The 18078-nt window shown below is 42.8% G+C and overlaps 1 protein-coding gene across 1 annotated transcript in view; it reads right to left on the bottom strand.

The window, feature by feature from the left end:
* SLC9A9 (solute carrier family 9 member A9) overlaps window positions 1-18078 on the bottom strand; it is an 876572-nt gene that overhangs the window by 135075 nt on the left and 723419 nt on the right. The window contains exon 14 of the mRNA XM_040349109.1: window positions 16671-16750. Coding sequence (XP_040205043.1) covers window positions 16671-16750 — 80 coding nt within the window. The remainder of the gene's footprint in view (window positions 1-16670; window positions 16751-18078) is intronic.

Below are 18078 nucleotides of genomic sequence, written 5' to 3'. Positions count from 1 at the left end.
TAAAAAAATATATAAAAACAAAGTCCCAAACATAAAGGGAGGAAATTGTTAGCAGTAGGACACTTCTAGGGATTAATCCAATAATCACTGTAATATTCAATGGAATATCTAGAAGAAGCCTGGATCTTATGTTCAGCCAAAAGAGTGTGATATTACTGTCGCTTACCAGACTGGAAGGATCTCGGGTTAAGGAGATCTATAGAGCGTGTGCACCAGCCTGCCGTCTACGGTAACAGACCACTTTGATCAGGGAGGGATGCTTCTATCTTGCTAGATGAGGGAAAACACCTTCAGCTGTTCTTCAGACTGGATCACACAGGAAAAAAACAGGCAGAATCCACTCGGCTTTACCAGGCACTGGATCTGAGAATGGTAACTCTTTGATCTTTTTTAGCTGCTGATATGGCAGAAAGGAAACACACTTGCCTTGGTAGTAGGGACTCATTCATGGAGGGATCAGTTCATGGAAGCAATCACCGTCAGTGCTCAGCAGTGACGTATAATACCACAGACAGTCCACAATGGCTTCTATAGACACCTGGCTGCTCTGGACTCCATCCCAGTGCTGTGTGTGAGGTGCATTGTTTATGCCAGTGTTTCTCAACTCCAGTCCTCAAGGCGCCCCAACAGGTCATGTTTTCAGGCTCTCCATTATTTTGCACAGGTGATTTGATCAGTTTCACTGCCTTAGTAATTTGCACAGCTGTTTCATCAGAGGAAAATCCTGAAAACATGACCTGTTGGGGCGCCTTGGGGACTGGAGTTGAGAAACACTGGTATATGCACAAACATATTGAGTTAGTCAATCTCACTTAATCATTTGTTTTGGTTGCACACTTGTTTATTATTTGTATCCAAATCTAAACCAACAGCTCCTTCGGGGGTAGTGCTACATAAATATAAGAGCCTTTTGTTTGCAACTGAGCCGTTGTTTTCTCTGCATGCAGGTCAATGTGAATCCAAACGCATATTGAAACAACTCCTTGAGCAAATCAAAGCAACTCAGAAGCATCTTAAAGTATACAGCAATTCACTAGCTATAATGCATGGTGCCTAAGTACATGAGCCCTCAAGCACACAGAATTCTGCCTTTAATGGTGCATTTTAGCTTTTGGTTTCATGCTAACATTCTGGTCATAGAGTTAGTAACAAAAGGTATACTCCTGTGAAAAAAAACACTATCATTCAAGTATACCTCGGACAGTGGGATCTGTAACAGAGGCCTGTGAGCTTCCACTGTTCAACAACGTGTCATTGATTACTAACACCTGCAGTCTACAATACAAATCTTACTGACATTATTGCTTTCAGCAGTCAAGTCCAGCCTGATGAAACTGTGAATAAGGTGCAGCTGATATTTACATATGCACTGCCAGCAGTGTACAGGGTGAGGATAATGTATTACTTTCTTTTAAAGAAATTCTGAGAAAACATACAACTGCTGAACTCCCCCACTGAAAAGGTGTTGCATAGTTGCCGTCTTGATCTAATAGCTTCAATATCAATGAGTCACCAACCTGGAATAAGTATATCATGCTTTGTAAACTTGTTGCAAAGATTCTTGCTGTTGTCCAACTACCCTGGAATGGAGCTTCCCACCGGTAGGAACTGTGATTTGACATTGGAACTCAGCGCTTTAGTCCCTCCCCAGTCATTTCTAATCTGACATGCAACTGAACCTCTAACTACCAGAAGTGGCCATCGAATGCCTAACCTGGCTCTAGTGTATGCTGGTTATTAAGCTCTAAGCTAAAATTAGTTCTAGAATGCCATACCGGTAGGGACAATATCAACTAGAATAACATATAAACTAGGGTAGGGTTATAATATCCAGTGTGCATGAGGCCTTATAATTATGCTACCAAATTTAGTGTGTGCTTCACATTGCCTCCAGCATTGCTTCTGTTTCTTCTTGATTTTGCTGAAGCCCAGAGCCCCTGAACAGCAGTAAATCATAAAGTGGAACTAAACCTATGAAAGGTCATAAAGAGATAGTGCTGCATTTCTTTTTTTGTTTTATATATACATATTGTGTCCGTGGTCAAGTTTTGGACCGGAGGTGTTCAGCTACCGACAATACATAAGATTAAAACTATAAATGCCCACTACAAAATTCTATTAATTACTGTGTGCATACAGCAGTTCTAGCAGATGTTGTTGTTAAAGTGATAGGTAAAAAATATAAATAAATCACCCAGCGGTTTACTAACAGGTAAATGCATAATGTGCTAGTATGCATCACATACTAGCACATTTTATGAAACGTACCTGAAACGAAGCATTCAGCGATGCACGGTCACCGCTGGAGGTCGCTTCCATATTCACCCTTCTTCCTTCTGGGTCCGCGGACTCCAGCTTTGCGACTGGAGGGATCTGCAATGATGACACTCCTGTGTATGCATAGAGGAGCTGCACTTTACAAGTCAGAGATGTGAGTTTACTCCCACTTTAAGGGGTGGCTGCCTAACTCAGTGTTTATCAACATTGTTTAGACCCAAAATAGAAAGATACAAAGTAACATTGATATTTTTGTATCTATTCTGTTTTAGGCATCTGCATATCAAAGGATGAGTAACTAAAGAAACCTTACAACCATCCCAAATTAACTTCTTCATCCCTTTCTCTCTGAATGTATTATTTTCTGCTTTTTTATTTCTAGTTCATTAAACCATTAATATTTACAATTTTTGTTTTATGTTTTTTTGCATTGCTTTTTACTAGAATCTTAATTTTAGTTAAGTGTACTTTTAAAACAGGGCAAATTATAGAATAAAATGTATACATTTGTTACATAGTAACACTATGGGGGTTATTTACTAAAGGCAAATCCACTTTGCACTACAAGTGCAAACTACGGGCCAGATTCAGAAAGAACTGCGGTGGCGTAACGTATCGTCTTTAAGTTACACCGCCGCAAGTTTTCCTCGTAAGTGCCTGATTCACAAAGCACTTGAGTATAAACTTGCGGCGGAGTAACGTAAAGATGTCCTGCGCAAGCCCACCTAATTCAAATGGGGCGTGTACCATTTAAATTAGGCGCGTTCCCGCGCCGAACGTTCTGCGCATGCTCCGTTAGGAAATTTCCCGACTTGCAATGCGTGAAATTACGGCGCCCCAATGTGTTTTTTGAATGGCGACGTGCGTAACGTACTTTCGTATTCCCGGACGTCTTACGCAAAAAAAAATTGAAATTCGACCCGGGAACGACGGCCATACTTTAACATGGCTCGTCTAAAGTTAAGCAATGAAAAAGCAGCCATAACTTTGCGATGGGAAAAACGACTAGCGACTACGTAATTAACGCGAAAACCTTTGTGTATCGCCGTAAAATCTCATTTGCATACCCGACGCTGGAAAACGACGCAAACTCCACCCAGCGGCGGCTGAAGTATTACATCCTAAGATCCGACGGTTTAAGTCAATTACACCTGTCGGATCTTAGGGCTATCTATGTGTAACTGATTCTATGAATCAGCCGCATAGATACTCTCAGAGATACGACGGCGTATCAGGAGATACGCCGTCGTATCTCTTCTGTGAATCTGGCCCTACAAGTGCAAAGTGTAATTGAAAGTGCACTGAAAGTACACTTTCACTTGGAAGTGCAGTTGCTGTAGATCCGAGGGGGACACGCAAGGAAAATAAAAAACAGCTAACTTGCACATGATTGGATGATAAAATCAGCAGAGCTTCCCCTCATTTCAGATTTACCCCTCAGATTTACAGCGACTGCACTTCCAAGTGCACTTTCAGTGCAATTTCAAGTGCACTTTGCACTTGTAGTGCAACGTGGATTTGCCTTTCGTAAATAACCCCCTATGTGTTTTAAATGAACACTGGTCAAAAAAGTGTTTTTCAATATTCTTTTCTCCAATGATTAAATTATTTATTTTTTTGCGGTGCAATATTTCCAAAAAAAAGCCTTGTTTGTCCTTAAAAAACAATATGTGGTTGATTTGCTAAACATTGAGGGCCAAATTCTCAAAAGAGATACGCGGACTTAACTAAAGTTTTCTAAATTTACACGGCGCGTATCTTTGCGCCCGATCTTCAAAACGAGTTAAGCCTAGATTTCCGGATTTTCAGTCCTACCTAAAATAGTTACACCTGCGCATCCCCGGGCGCAAATTACGCTAGTCTCGCCGCTGTTTTTGATAGGCAAAGATGCAAATGAGGGAGTTAGGGCGATTCTCAAAATTAAGTGTGTGCGGCGTATATTCCGCCCTGTGCGCACCTGTTAATTTCCATATTATAAAACCAGCCCTAATTTTACACATGCCGTGGAAGGGTTTGCTGTAGGTAGTGACTAGAGCTATAGTTGTGAAGGATCTGTCTGGAAAAATGCCTGGGGCATCAATGATTCTGACGGCACTTGCCACCTTACAGGCACAAAGGAGGAGGAGGGCACAGAGGAGGAGGATGAGGGCACAGGAGAGAGTTTATTGGCCACGGCGTGATCTTTTTCAAATGCCAGATTATGAGGTGTATGGCAACTACAGGTTTGATAGGGAAGCCATCCTGGAGATCACCCAACTACTTCAGGAGGATCTTATCACCCCAACCAGACGCTCCCATGCCCTGACACCTCTACATAAAGTGATGACAACCCTCCATTTTTTATCCAGTGGCTCATTCCAGCGTGCATCTGGAGGTCTGGCTGGGATGGTGCAGTCGACAATGAGCCGATGTGTCCATCAGGTGGTCCCTGCCATACTGCGGCGCATGACCAATCAATTTGTGAAGCCCACCCAGGAGGAGCAGCGTCTGCAAGCCATGACTGACTTTTACAGCATTGCTGGCTTCCCAAGGACCATCGGGGCGATAGACTGCACCCATGTGGCACTACAGCCCCCCCATGAAACTGAACACCTGTTCAGAAACAGAAAAGGGTGGCATTCCATCAACGTCCAGATGATTGTAGATGCCCATGGCCTCATCTGGCACGTTTGTGCCAAGTTTCCAGGGTTGTGCCACGACAGTTTCATTCTCCGGCAGACCAAGATCTACCAAGACTTGGAGATGAACGTTTATGGAGACAGCTGGCTGATTGGTGAGTGACATTGGTGTCAGGTATGCCCCCCCCATGATGCAGACATCACAAGGGGCACATGCATGACTAATATCCTCCTGTCTTTTCCCTTACAGGTGACTCTGGATATGCGTTGGGACCCCATCTTATGACCCCTTTTAGGAACCCCCAAACACCCGGAGAACGGAAATTCAATGAGGTGCACATCCAGACCCGGTCAATAGTAGAGCGGACATTTGGCCTTCTCAAGTCCAGATTCAGATGCCTTGACAAGACTGGGGGTACACTCTTGTATTCCCCAGACTTTGTCTGTCAAATTATTGGGGCATGTTGCATCCTCCATAATTTTACTCTGAGAAGGGGCCTGCATGTTGAGATATGTCCTGACCTAACCCCCCCACCCAGGCAATCCCCCCCCCAACCACCTCTACCCGGTCTGCTGAGGGCCAGGCAATAAGGAGACAACTGGCTGAAGGCATCTTTGCCCAGTAAATGGACCTTAATTATCTTTATTTTTTTGCTTTGCCAACAAAAAATCACAGAGATTATGTGACCTTTAAACATTTACTTTGCACATAAAATGCACATTACTTATATGACAATGAGAATGTCTTTTTTGATACAAAACGCACATTAATTATCTCACAATGAGAATGCATGAATGCACGCCACTGTGGTCCCTAGCACAGACACATCACATGCACATCGAATTGGATTAGATCCAAGTACCCCCCCCCCTTTGGTACTTGGGAGCAGTAACGCCCTGCCACGGCTCCAATTATGTCACTGTGCATTCATACACCATTCAGGAACCTGGGATGACTTCTCCCTGGTCCTGGGGATCCCTACTCCACCAAAACTGAGGGTGACACCCTTATGTTATCAGGAATGCCACCCCCCCACATTCACACATCATTCACACACATAAACCAAATCATAAGTACAGTATAAAAAAAAAAAAAAAATCAAAAGTACCCCTGCAACTTACTGATGTTGCCGAGTGCTCCTTCTGGGCTGACCACGGGCACGGCCACGGCCGACTGGGGGATCTTCACGGGGGGGGGGGTCTGTGCAGGGGAGGGAGTATCTTCACGGGGGGTTCTGTGCAGGGGATGGAGTATCTTCTCGGGGGGGGTCTGTGCAGGGGAGGGAGTATCTTCACGGGGGGGTCTGTGCAGGGGAAGAAGGAGCCTCCCCTGGTGTCTGTCCTCCTGCTGGCCTGCCCTCCAAGGCCATGGCTATCCTTGTCAGACAGGCAGTCATGTCAGCCGTATTAGCCTGGCCAGCCCGGGTATTGGCCTGCACAGCCCGGGTATTGGCCTGCACAGCCTGGGTGAGGGCAGTCACCTCCTGGGCCACGCCTGTTGTGGCGTTCTTCAGGTCCCACAAACACGTGATGACCCCCACTGAGTTGGTGGCCACGTCACCCAGTGACTCCCTCATTAAACCCAGGCTGTGCTCCACCTTGCTCATAGATTTTTTAATTTCAGCCAGACTGCGGGTCTGCCGGGCATTGTCCCTCAACAGACTGACCGGCAGATGCACAAACCCCCCCCTGGTTTCCGGGGTCGGCCTCCTACTTGCCCCTGAGGCTTGTGGCCTTGGAGGAGGGGTTGGAGTGACCCATGGGTGCTGCTGCATGTTGGAGGAGGGTTGGGAGGGGCCACCCATGATGGTGGCCTGACTGCTGGGCGCCTCTGGGGTACCCTCAGGGGATGACTCAAAGGTCATATCTTGGCCCATCAGGATTTGCTGGCCAATATCAATATTCTCATCTTCCTCCCCCTCATCCTCCTCCCACTCAACATCCAAATTAGGGGAGTTGTGGGCACTCCCCTCCAATGGCGAATCCTGCCCTTCTTGGGACTCTGAATCAGCCTGTCTTGGGGGTGGTGCAGCAGCCTGCCCTGATGGGCCAGCAACCTCCTGCCCTGATGGGGCTGCCACCTCCTGCCCTGATGGGGCTGCCACCTCCTGGGCTGATGACCCAGCAACCTCCTGGGCTGATGGGGCTGCCAACTCCTGGGCTGATGGGGCTGCCACCTCCTGGGCTGATGACCCAGCAACCTCCTGGGCTGATGGGGCTGCAACCTCCTGGCCATCTGGGGAGGACACAAAACAATCACAGGTTGGTGGATCCACACACTTGGCACATCTTCCCTTCCCCCACCCACACATGCTAATCACCAGATAGAAAATTCAAAAAAAATTACCTGTCCTCATAAGAGGATCAGAGTCAAAGCCAGGCAGGCCCACCACCTGCTGTGGGTGGAAACACTAGGCCACTGCCCATTCCTCCTCACTCATCCTGACTGGGCAGGGTCCCCCTCCTCCAGTGCCCCTGGTATGGGCATGCAGCGTTGCCAGCTTGTTCCGAGACACGCTCTTCAAATCATTGATTTTTTTTTAACTCCAGCGATGGTCCTGGTCTCCCCCCCCCCCCGCCGCATTGATCCGATCGGTGATCTTTTTAAGGATCTCCTTCCTCCTGGCCGGGGTGGTGTTGTGGCTCTCAGGGCCATGGAGAAAACGCCCATATTTTATGACGCCCTGAGCAAGAATATGCTTCTCTGCCACTTTAAAATTAAGCTTCCTGCGCTTGGTGGCCATGACAGACAACACCCAGCAACAGGAAACTCACCCAAAAAACAATCAACAATACACACACAACAAAGAAAAAAAAAACAAGCAAAAAAAAAAAACACAAACAGACAGCTACTATAAATTCAAAAACAAACAGGCAAAAAAGGGAAACAAAAAACAATCACACACCAAAAAAAAACACTTATCAAAAACAAACAGGCAAAAAAGGGAAACAAAAAACAATCACACACCAAAAAAGAAACACTTATCAAAAACAAACAGGCAAACAATCAAAACAAATAACAAATTCTCAAAAACAAACACCAACTATACTCTACAACTCCTCAACAACTTTTCTCACAAACAAATCTTGCCAACAAACACTGACAAACGTTCAAAGCAGAAGCAACTTTCTTTACGAAGGGAACACAGGGAAATACTTTTGCAAGGGAAGTGTGTTTGACTGGGGCTATTTAGACACAGGGCGATCTTCAAACTAAGTACGCTTGGCCTTTTACCTATCTCACTGATTGCGATGAGCAAAGTTCTGCACATGCCCAGTGAGGTCCAGATTTGTGCGAGCATGCGCAGTACGGCCGGCCCTTCATTTGCACGGGGTCACGGCTCATTACAATGAAGCACGCCCACTTCATTCCCACTTGCCATAACCACGCCTTACGCCTTGGAATTTAGGTTAAGGATGGCGCAATTTTGTGCGCAAATGCGCTGAGGATACGGCACTTACGACACCAACTTAGGGCGCCGTAACTTAAATGACATAAGTTAGGTAATACTAAATTTGCACAGCTTTTTGAGAATTTGGCCCCGAGAGTGCAAAATCTGGTGTAGCTCTTCATAGAAACCAATCAGCTTCCAGTTTTTTTATTTTTTGTCAAAGCTTAACTGAACAAGCTGCAGTTAGAAGCGAATTGGCTACTATGAACAGCTGCACCAGATTTTGCACTCTCCAGTTTTAGTAAATCAACCCCTATATGTATTATTTTGTATATTGAGTATTGAATAAGCAGGTCCATTGCAGAAATATAAAAACTGCTCTGTTTTTTTTGGGGGGGGATTGCACATATGTGAGAGGGGAAGTGGTTAAAGGAGAATTCCGGGATAAACCCAACTAATTTTAAAAACACTCCCTCTCCCCTCCTAACACTTATGCTTGCTAACCTGTGCAAGATAGATGCATATACTTACCTGATTTCTCCTGTGCCAGCCAGTGGCCAGCTGTAAGGAAGAGGAGAATGTGCTCGACAATGGCTAGTAAAGCCTACAGCAGTGACATCACCCTTAGGCTTCATTTGCCCACCCGCTACCAATGCTAACTCCTCTCCCCTGACACTGATGTGGTCACATGACTGGACCGGAGCAGCCTGAAAACAGGTAAGAATATGCATCTACAGAATCTTAAACTGTTTACTAAGCATGGATGTTAGTTGGGGGGAGGAAGTAGTTTTAAGAGTAGTTAGAAATAACCTGGAATTCTACTTTAAGGCTAGGTTTACTGCTATGCGGCCGCAGTTTCAGTGTGGCAGTCTGGTGTGTTTCAGGTGAAATGTTTTAGCTGAAATTGCACCTGAACTGGACCCAAAAACACACAGGACCCTTTTTGAAACCACACAATGGCTGCCGCACATTTGTGAACCAGCTGCATTGAAAGCAAATTAAATCCACGTGTTATGCAATTTGAATGTGTTAAAAAAACGCATCCAATTTGCATTTATGTGAACCCAGCCTTATACAATATACCTTTTTCTAAGTGAACTTTATATATCAAATATATAAAATTCAATGGAGATTCAAAGGGGGAATATTCCAGGTTTAAAATAATTAAATACTTTAAAAAAATAAATAAATTGAAAACGGTGAAGACACGAGAAGCTGTGACATTCAAGAAACATTTGCAGAGAGATTCTTGTGAAGGGAAAGTACTGTACATTGTAAGCCTTTTATCTCTGGGTGATAAACTACCAAAATAAATGTCATTTCATGACAGTGTGTGTGTCAGAGATGGGGCATGTTTAGACAGTGACATGAAAGGAAAAGAGCAACTCACAGGAAGACACACACAGTGGGACACTCACTGTCACAAGTGACATGAAGAAGGAGGAGGGAGGTAGAGAGCTCACTGCTCTATATAACAGGCAAATTCTCTCCTGCTTTCTAAATTATGGAGGCCACAACATCTGATTTGTCATTAGAAAGCTCTGCTGGCCTATATTTCCATATGCAGATGCAGAAAAGTACACAAAATGTGTCACATTTGGGATACACAGTCACACGTGGTTGTGTTACAAGGTGCATGCACAGTAAAGGAGCCTATCTGCTGTTGTGACAGTGTATAAATGGTTTCACAACACAAACAGAAAGGAACTTTTCACCAGGTGGCAGCTACATTTCTGTTCTCAAACACAAACCTATACAGTAGATCACAATACTAATACTAAACAAAATTGACGTCCTTTTTTCCCCACAAATAGAGCTTTCTTTTATTGGTATCTGGTCACCACTGCGGTTTTTATTTTTTGCGCTATAAACAAAAATAGAGCGACAATTGTGAAAAAAAACGATTTTTTTTACTTTTTGCTATAATAAATATCCAATAAAAAAAAAAAAAAAATTTCTCAGTTTAGGCCGATACATATTCTTCTACATGTTTTTGGTAAAAAAATAAAAAAAAAACGCAAAAGGCATATAGTGATTGGTTTGCGCAAAAGTTATAGCGCCTACAAAATAGGGGATAGAATTATGACATTTTTTTTTTATTATTATTATTTTTTACTAGTAATGGTCTGCGATTTTTGTCACTACTCTGATATTACCTCGGACACATCGGACACTTTTGACACATTTTTGGGACCATTCACATTTATATAGCGACCAGTGCTATAAATATGCACGGATTACTGTATAAATGTGACTGGCAGGGAAGGGGTTAACACTAGGAGGCGAGGAAGGGGTTAATGTGTGCCCTGCATAGTGTTTCTAACTGTGGGGGGAGGGAAGTGACTCGGGGAGGTGACCGTTGGTTGTCCCTATATACAAGGGACACACCATCGGTCTCCTCTCCCAGACAGAAAAGGGATCTCTGTGTTTACACACAGAGATCCATGTCCCTGTCTCTGTGACTGCCGATCACGGGTGCCTGGGGGACATCGCGGCCGCCAGACACGTGCATCGGCACCTGAGTTACGCGGTGGGCGTGCGCGCCCTCCAGTGGCTGGAGGCCGTATATAGACGGCCTCCCGGAAGTTAACATCCACATTTCAGCCGTATATAGTTGTCTGGCCGGCGGGAGGTAGTTAAGATATATTTTAGAAAAGCTTGATAAGGATGTGCATCTGTTTGAAGCTGAATAAAACAGAAAACATTTACAGCGGGTAAAATAAGTATTGAACATGTCACCATTTTTCTAGGTAGATATATTTCTAAAGGTGCTATTCACATGAAATTTTCACCACATGTCAGTAACAACCCATGCAATCCATACCTACAAATAACAAAATAAATAAAAAATAAGTTCAGAGATGAAGTTATGTGTAATAAAATGGAATGACACAGGAAAAGTATTGAACACAGTAACTGAAATGTATTTAATCACTTCATTACTGGGCACTTAAACCCCCTTCGTGCCCAGACCAATTTTCAGCTTTCAGCGCTGACCCATTTTGAATGACAATTGCGCGGTCATACAACACTGTACCCAAATTATGTTTTTATAATTTTTTTCCCACAAACATCCTAATTCAGTTTTCAGAGACAATTTTAACATTCAAAAGCAGTCCAGCTGATATCTGGACAACAAAGACAGCTCTCAGTCCCCAATAACGATTGGTAGCAAGCGGGACCAGCCCTTTATCATGTGACCACTGTGACAGCCAATCACAGTGGTAACATGAGCAATGATCCTTCCCGTCCTTGGGGTTCAGAACCCTTTAAACGGATACCAGAGTGGATGAGGAAGAGTTAATCATTGCAAGAGCTGCATAGCAAAGAGGACAAAGGATATGAAGTGTTGAATTCATGGCCTCATTTAGTTATGTCTTAGGCTGGTCCACAGCACCAGATCTGCAGAAGTTGGTGAGAATATTTTCTGGAATACTATTTAAAGGTAGTTTACCCTCACACAAAAGTACATTTTGTTCATTTCTTTCAAAAGAGAATGAATATGTACCAGATGCACTTTATATTAGAGAAAACGTTGCATATTTTACTTACAAAATACATGCAGATTGGTGATTTTATAGATAAAATTGTAGTTAAAGTAGGGCACCTAATCATACTGCACAAAATGCTTCCAAATCACATAGTAAAGACTGCGTAAAGTGAAATGGAGCAATCTGGGTCAGAGCGATGCCTGCACTATTTCACCCAGATCTTATCTTCTGACATGGAAATTTACTGGCAAAGTACATTATGCCCCTGGGGTAAGCATCTTTTTCAGAACACCAATTGAGTGATTTCTTTGATTTCATTCTAAGGAAAGTGTATGTAGGTTCTTCGAGCACATCAAAAAAAGAAATCTTAAGAAGTACAGAAAGCAAGCTTATCTGTTAAAAAGTTACCAGGGCTCACCAGGTTAGGTAGCAGAAATTACAGTGGCAACAATGTTCCCCGAAACTTGCCATTTAACACCAACATTTCTTTATTTAAAGTGGAACTCCAGACACAATTTGTCATGCTCTGTATTGCATAGAAATAGAGCTTTTGCCAGAATCCTGTTTCCGCTTGTGTCTCCATTATGGAAACGTCCATTTATTTTTTTCCTGGTATCAACAAGGAACTGCCAAAAAGCCACAGAGAGCAGCAAACATGTTTTTTTTTTTTTTTTTTCAGCAAACTAGGAGAGACTTGGAACCTCCGAATTTTACTGCTGTCTGTGTTCCCACTGGGAAGATGTCCTATTATTTGCATTTAAAAATGATTGCCATTTCACGTAAAGTGTAAGTTTAGGCTTCTAGGGCCAGATTCACAAAAGGGATATGACGGCGTATCTGCTGATACGCCGTCGTATCCCTGTTTCTATCTATGCGACTGATTCATAGAATCAGTTACGCATAGATATCCCTAAGATCCGACAGGTGTAATAGTACCGCGGCCGCCGCTGGGGGGAGTTCGCGTCGTAAACCAGCGTCGGGTATGCAAATTAGCAGTTACGGCGATCCACAAAACTTTTTCCCGTCGTTACGTCGCCGCAAGTGTTAGTTTGCCGTCGCAAAGATAGGGCACCTTTTACAAAGTGTAAACTTACTACACCATGTAAAAGTATCGGCGCATCGTAATTTCGCGCAAAGCACGTCGGGAAATTTGCGTCGGGAGCATGCGCAGTACGTCCGGCGCGGGAGCGCACCTAATTTAAATGATAGCCGCCCCATTTGAATTGGCCCCCCTTGCGCCGGATGGATTTAGGATACACCGCCGCAAATTTCCAGGTAAGTGCTTTGTGGATCGGGCACTTAGCCAGAAAATTTGCGGTGGTGTAACCTAAATCGGTTACGTTACGCTGCGCCCGGGCTACGTGAATCTGGCCCATAGTGTACATCCATCCAAAACCGATTCTGCAGCACTAAATGCACAATGGTATGCCGAATCACTCCACAAAGGTTACAGCAAAAGTCCGATGGAGCACAGTCGGAATTTCCGTTCAAAAGCTCACATCGGACTTTTGCTGTCCGAATTTCCGATCATGTATACAAGGCATTAGAAATGTGTGCACGTGTAACATTTAGCTATTATTCCTTTTCACAGAGATCACAATAACACCCCCACTCCACCACCAACAATGCCTTCTCCTGCTTTTTCCTCCAGAAGGACAGAGCCTCCTTTATTCAGGTATCATCCAGCGTCAGCATCTATTTTCTGAGCTTAGATGCTGGTTAGGAAATGATACAACGATGCACATCCTGGTGCCTATGCAATGCTTGGTTGTGTTCACAAAAACTGACACCGATTAGTCCCTACTGCAGCTTCTTACCTTGTTATTTTACGACAAAGTTACAATGCTGCATTTAACCTGCCTAGCAGAATTCCCGAGTCTGGCTCGGGGTGAATTTTACATACCAAAAGCAGTAACCCCGAGCCAGACTCAGGAACGCATTGCAGGATACAGGGGAAGTTACTTAACTTGTCCCTGGATCCTACGATGTGTCCCCGCTGTGTGTGGGAGCTGTCATCTTGCTCGATTCACACACTGGTGACAGCCGAGTGCCACCGAGCTCCGTTCCCGAGCGGCGCGATGCACAGGGGGCGGAGTTCGGTGCCAAATTCCAAAAAGTAAACACACAGTTTAGGTACAGTTTACTATAATCTTACAGATTACGATACTGTATCAAATTACACACCCCTTTGTCCCTAGTGGTCTGTCCAGTGTCCTGCATGCAGTTTTATATTATATATACTGTTCTTTCTGACTGGAAACTGGAGATTGTCCATAGCAACCAAAACGTGTCTGTTTATGTCAAAAGTGGTTTTAGACCAGCTGGAAAACAGCAATAATAAATTAGAATCACTTGCAGAATCGAGCAATAGCAATTTGTGGGGAAATTCGTCAAACACTCAAAGTAAAGACAGCTACAATTCTGCAACTGAGCAAATTTCAGTGTTTTTTATTTGATTACATTATTGAATAATTTTTATTATAATTACATTATTATTTGTTATAATTATTTATAGTTATTTATTATATTATATTATAATTTATGATATGGTGTTTCAAACTTTATCACACCCGGGATGTCTACTAGACTCTTGTTTGGACAGATTGAAGTAGGTTATTCCTAAGAATTACAGACCTACAATTTATAATGCCAAATTTCCATGCAAAATAATTGTACCCCTTGTAGCACCAAAAATCTGACATAATCATACCGCCAGGGAGGTTAATCACTGCAAGAGAGCAGACTGGGGAAAGGTTTCCTTCAAGCCTTGCAGCAGGCTGATGACATTAAAGCCTTGGCAAAACACTCAAGCTCAAGGATGGCTTTTAATGATAGATGGTGGAACTTTTTTGAAAAATAATACTGTTGTATATTCCGATATGTAAGTAATGTATGCAGACTTGTAAAAGTTCAAAGGTCCAATTTAGACAAGTAAATAATATTATTCATAACATAAAAAAGCACTATGAATGAGAAATTCTAGACTAGTCTCTGCAGGTGGGTTGATCAGAAAACAAAATTAAATAATTCCTGAAAGAAACTATTTTATATTTAACACATCACCTTCAATTAGACTAGCTGCAGATGATCATAGTCTGTAGTGGATAGTTACTGTCACACATGGTTTAAATGGAAATTTCATTAAAATAAGTATTGCCTCCTTCTCTGTGTGATGTAACATACCTTGGTTTAAAATAGCTTCTGGTTAAAAGAGATGCACTTTTCAGCTCAAGAAAAAATACAAGGTTTTGTGGGTTTCTTATATTTGAATAGTCAAATATATTTATAACTGTCTATATGACATGGACACGTAAAAATGAGAGGGCAAATACAATTATATACCAGAGCACACATAGTCAGATACATATTTTCAATTTTATGCCATGTCAATTCAGATATGGGTCCAATATGTTGTGTTTAGGTGACATATCTAGTTCAAAAACCTACATAAATAAATAAATGAACCATGTATATGAATACGAATACCAGTTCAATACTTTAAAGTGTATGTCCTAGCTAAATTTTAAACAATTATATGCACATGCAAATTTTCCCATATTTTATCTCTAAAAATGCAAAATAAAAAATATTAATTAATCAACTAGAAATCCAGTTAGCGCCTAACTTCCGCTCCCATGGCTGTACTTAAATCCACAGCTGTGTTTTCAGTCCTGCTACTGTTCTCTAATGCTACACTTAAGAACACCTCAAGTAAGGGCTCTTTCACATTCTGTTCATCGGTTTTTAATTTGTCTGTTTCAAGTTGGAAAACAAACAGCGATTCATTCTTATGTGTAAAAAAGAAAACTGTGCTGTGATTTAAAACCCTAAACCTAGTGCAAATGTGAGGTAGGTACAAAAGATAAAAGTTTAAAAAATATGAGCTGCGCTTTATATGTCTAGTAGCATAAAAAGTGCAAAAAATTAATGGCGACACAAAGGTAAACATTTATCAACAAATTGCACAGTGACACAATAAGTGAACAACAATATATAACATCACGTTCCAATGGTAGTGAATGGAACCAAGGCAAATAAGTAATTGAGGTGATTAATATATGGAAAGAGTATACAAATTGTTTGTAAATCTCCTCCTGTGAATATCACGATTCCTTGACAGACTAGTGAGAATCCACCACCACATGGAGTGCACGCTTACCAGCTTACACAAGCTGACTCGCTTGTGGCCGATACCCGGCCAGGGCCTTTTTCTCTAGGAATAACAAACGAATAGCAGAACTGACCACAATAGCCTCCAAACACTACTGAGAGCAGATAGACTTGGTAGTCACAGGGGCTTTTAGAATTATCCACAAATGGCAACATTCCCTATACAAAGATGACGTTTGGTGCACTGACTGCCCGAGGCTCAGACCAAGGCGTGGTTCCGGATTTGTTATTTATAGCGGTGAGTCAGTACGCCGCCCGTGCCCCAATATAACAGCAGACTTGTAATGAAACGTGTTAAGAGTTGCGACGTGCTGGCGTCACTGCGCTGTTCAATGTCCCGACAGGACGGACATTTGTATTGTCCACGTTGGATGAACCTTGATTATATGTAAGTGATACTGTTTTATTTGAATAAACACTAGTCTGGTTTTACCTATGGCGAAACCTTTCCTTTCTTTGAGCATATATAAACATGAGTGTCTGCGACAACCACGTTTTTTCCACTCTCATTAGTGTTTGGTGGCTGTTGTGGTTGGTTCTGCTCTGATTTTAGGAAATTATTTTTAGACTCAATGTCAAGAGAACTGCGGGTTCCTCAGTACAATTACTGTATATGTTTTAACTGAACAATACTCACATCTGCTGTGCTTAGTTTTTCCAACAAATCTGGTTAAGCCATGTAAATGTTACTACCACTATGCCAAAGGGCACTGAAAGGATACTTGTGATCAAAACCATACCACAGTCTGAAGAGGTGGGCACTCTCTGCCTTTGTTGAACTTTCATTCTGGTTTCCTGGCCTCTGTAGATTCAAAAATACATCAATGCTTAGGTCAGTACTTTTGGCAATGGATCTTTGCTTTGACAATTTTATTAAGACTCTCAAACACACTTTTTTATGTTTATGCAATCTGTACGCCTGCGGTCTCACAAAAAAATAAGAAATTAACAAAACCTACACAAGATAATTAATTTTCAGCACTTGCAAATTAGAAATGGAATTGGGCTATAATGGCACTGGATCGGGTCAAAAATTGTAAAAATAGACACAGATTAATTTACTACATCTCATAGGAATTTTGAAATGAACTCAGACTGCTCTCACAAAAAACATAATTTACAGTCATAGGGCTATTGTGATCCAGGCCTCATGCATACAGGACATTTTCCTCCCCTAGACATTTTTGCTTCTGGTAGGAAAAAAAATGCTTAAAAATTGACCTAAAGCTGTGTTTTGCAAACATGTTTAGGTATGTGAAGCATTCTGGGCATTCATTCATTCCATTTTTCAGAATATTAATTTATTTTGGTCACTGAAATGAACAAACACTCAAGTGATAAACATACCTAGGGCGCGATTCAGATAAATTGGAGTATCTTTAGTGCGGCGTAGCGCATCTGATATGCACTACGCCGCCGTAAGATAGTGAGGGGAGATCGGTATTCACAAAGCTCTTGCCGACAACTTTGCGCCGGCGTAACGTAAATAGGCCGGCATAAGCCTGCGTAATTCAAATTAGGTGGAAGATGGGCGTGATGTATTTAAATGAATCGTGACCCCATGTTAATGAAGCGCCGAACGAACGGCGCATGTGCGCGCATGCTCAGTGTCACGTCGAATTTACTCCCTAACATACGCTGGATCAATGCCTGTGATGTAAACGTAACCTACGCCCAGCCCCATTCACGTACGACTTACGTAAACGACGTAAAATTCTACGGCTGTTCCGACGTCCATACTTTGCATTGGATGTGCCTCATATAGCAGGGGTAACGTTACGCTGGACGTAAGCCTTACGTTAACGGCGTAGCTAAATCCGACGGGCGCAAGAACATTTCTGAATCAGCGTATCTAGCTCATTTGCATATTCTACACGTAAATCTACGGAAGCGTCCCTAGCGGCCAGCGTAAATATGCACCCAAATGGACAAATTCTGGCGTATCTGATTCTTTGAATCAGGTGCATAGATACAACGCCTCACATTCGGACTTACTACGGCGTATCTGGAGATACGCCGTCGTAAGTCCTTTCTGAATCTGGCCCCTAGTGTTTATGCATGTATAGAGAAGGAAAAAAGTTGGGACTTTAGATGAAGCATGTTGTTGTGAATAAATAAATAACTATGAAA

Source organism: Rana temporaria, chromosome 4 (genome assembly GCF_905171775.1).
Source record: "Rana temporaria chromosome 4, aRanTem1.1, whole genome shotgun sequence".
Classification (NCBI taxonomy): domain Eukaryota; kingdom Metazoa; phylum Chordata; class Amphibia; order Anura; family Ranidae; genus Rana; species Rana temporaria.
The sequence above is the reverse complement of the archived record's forward strand: the minus strand, read 5'-3'. Positions and strand labels throughout refer to the sequence as shown.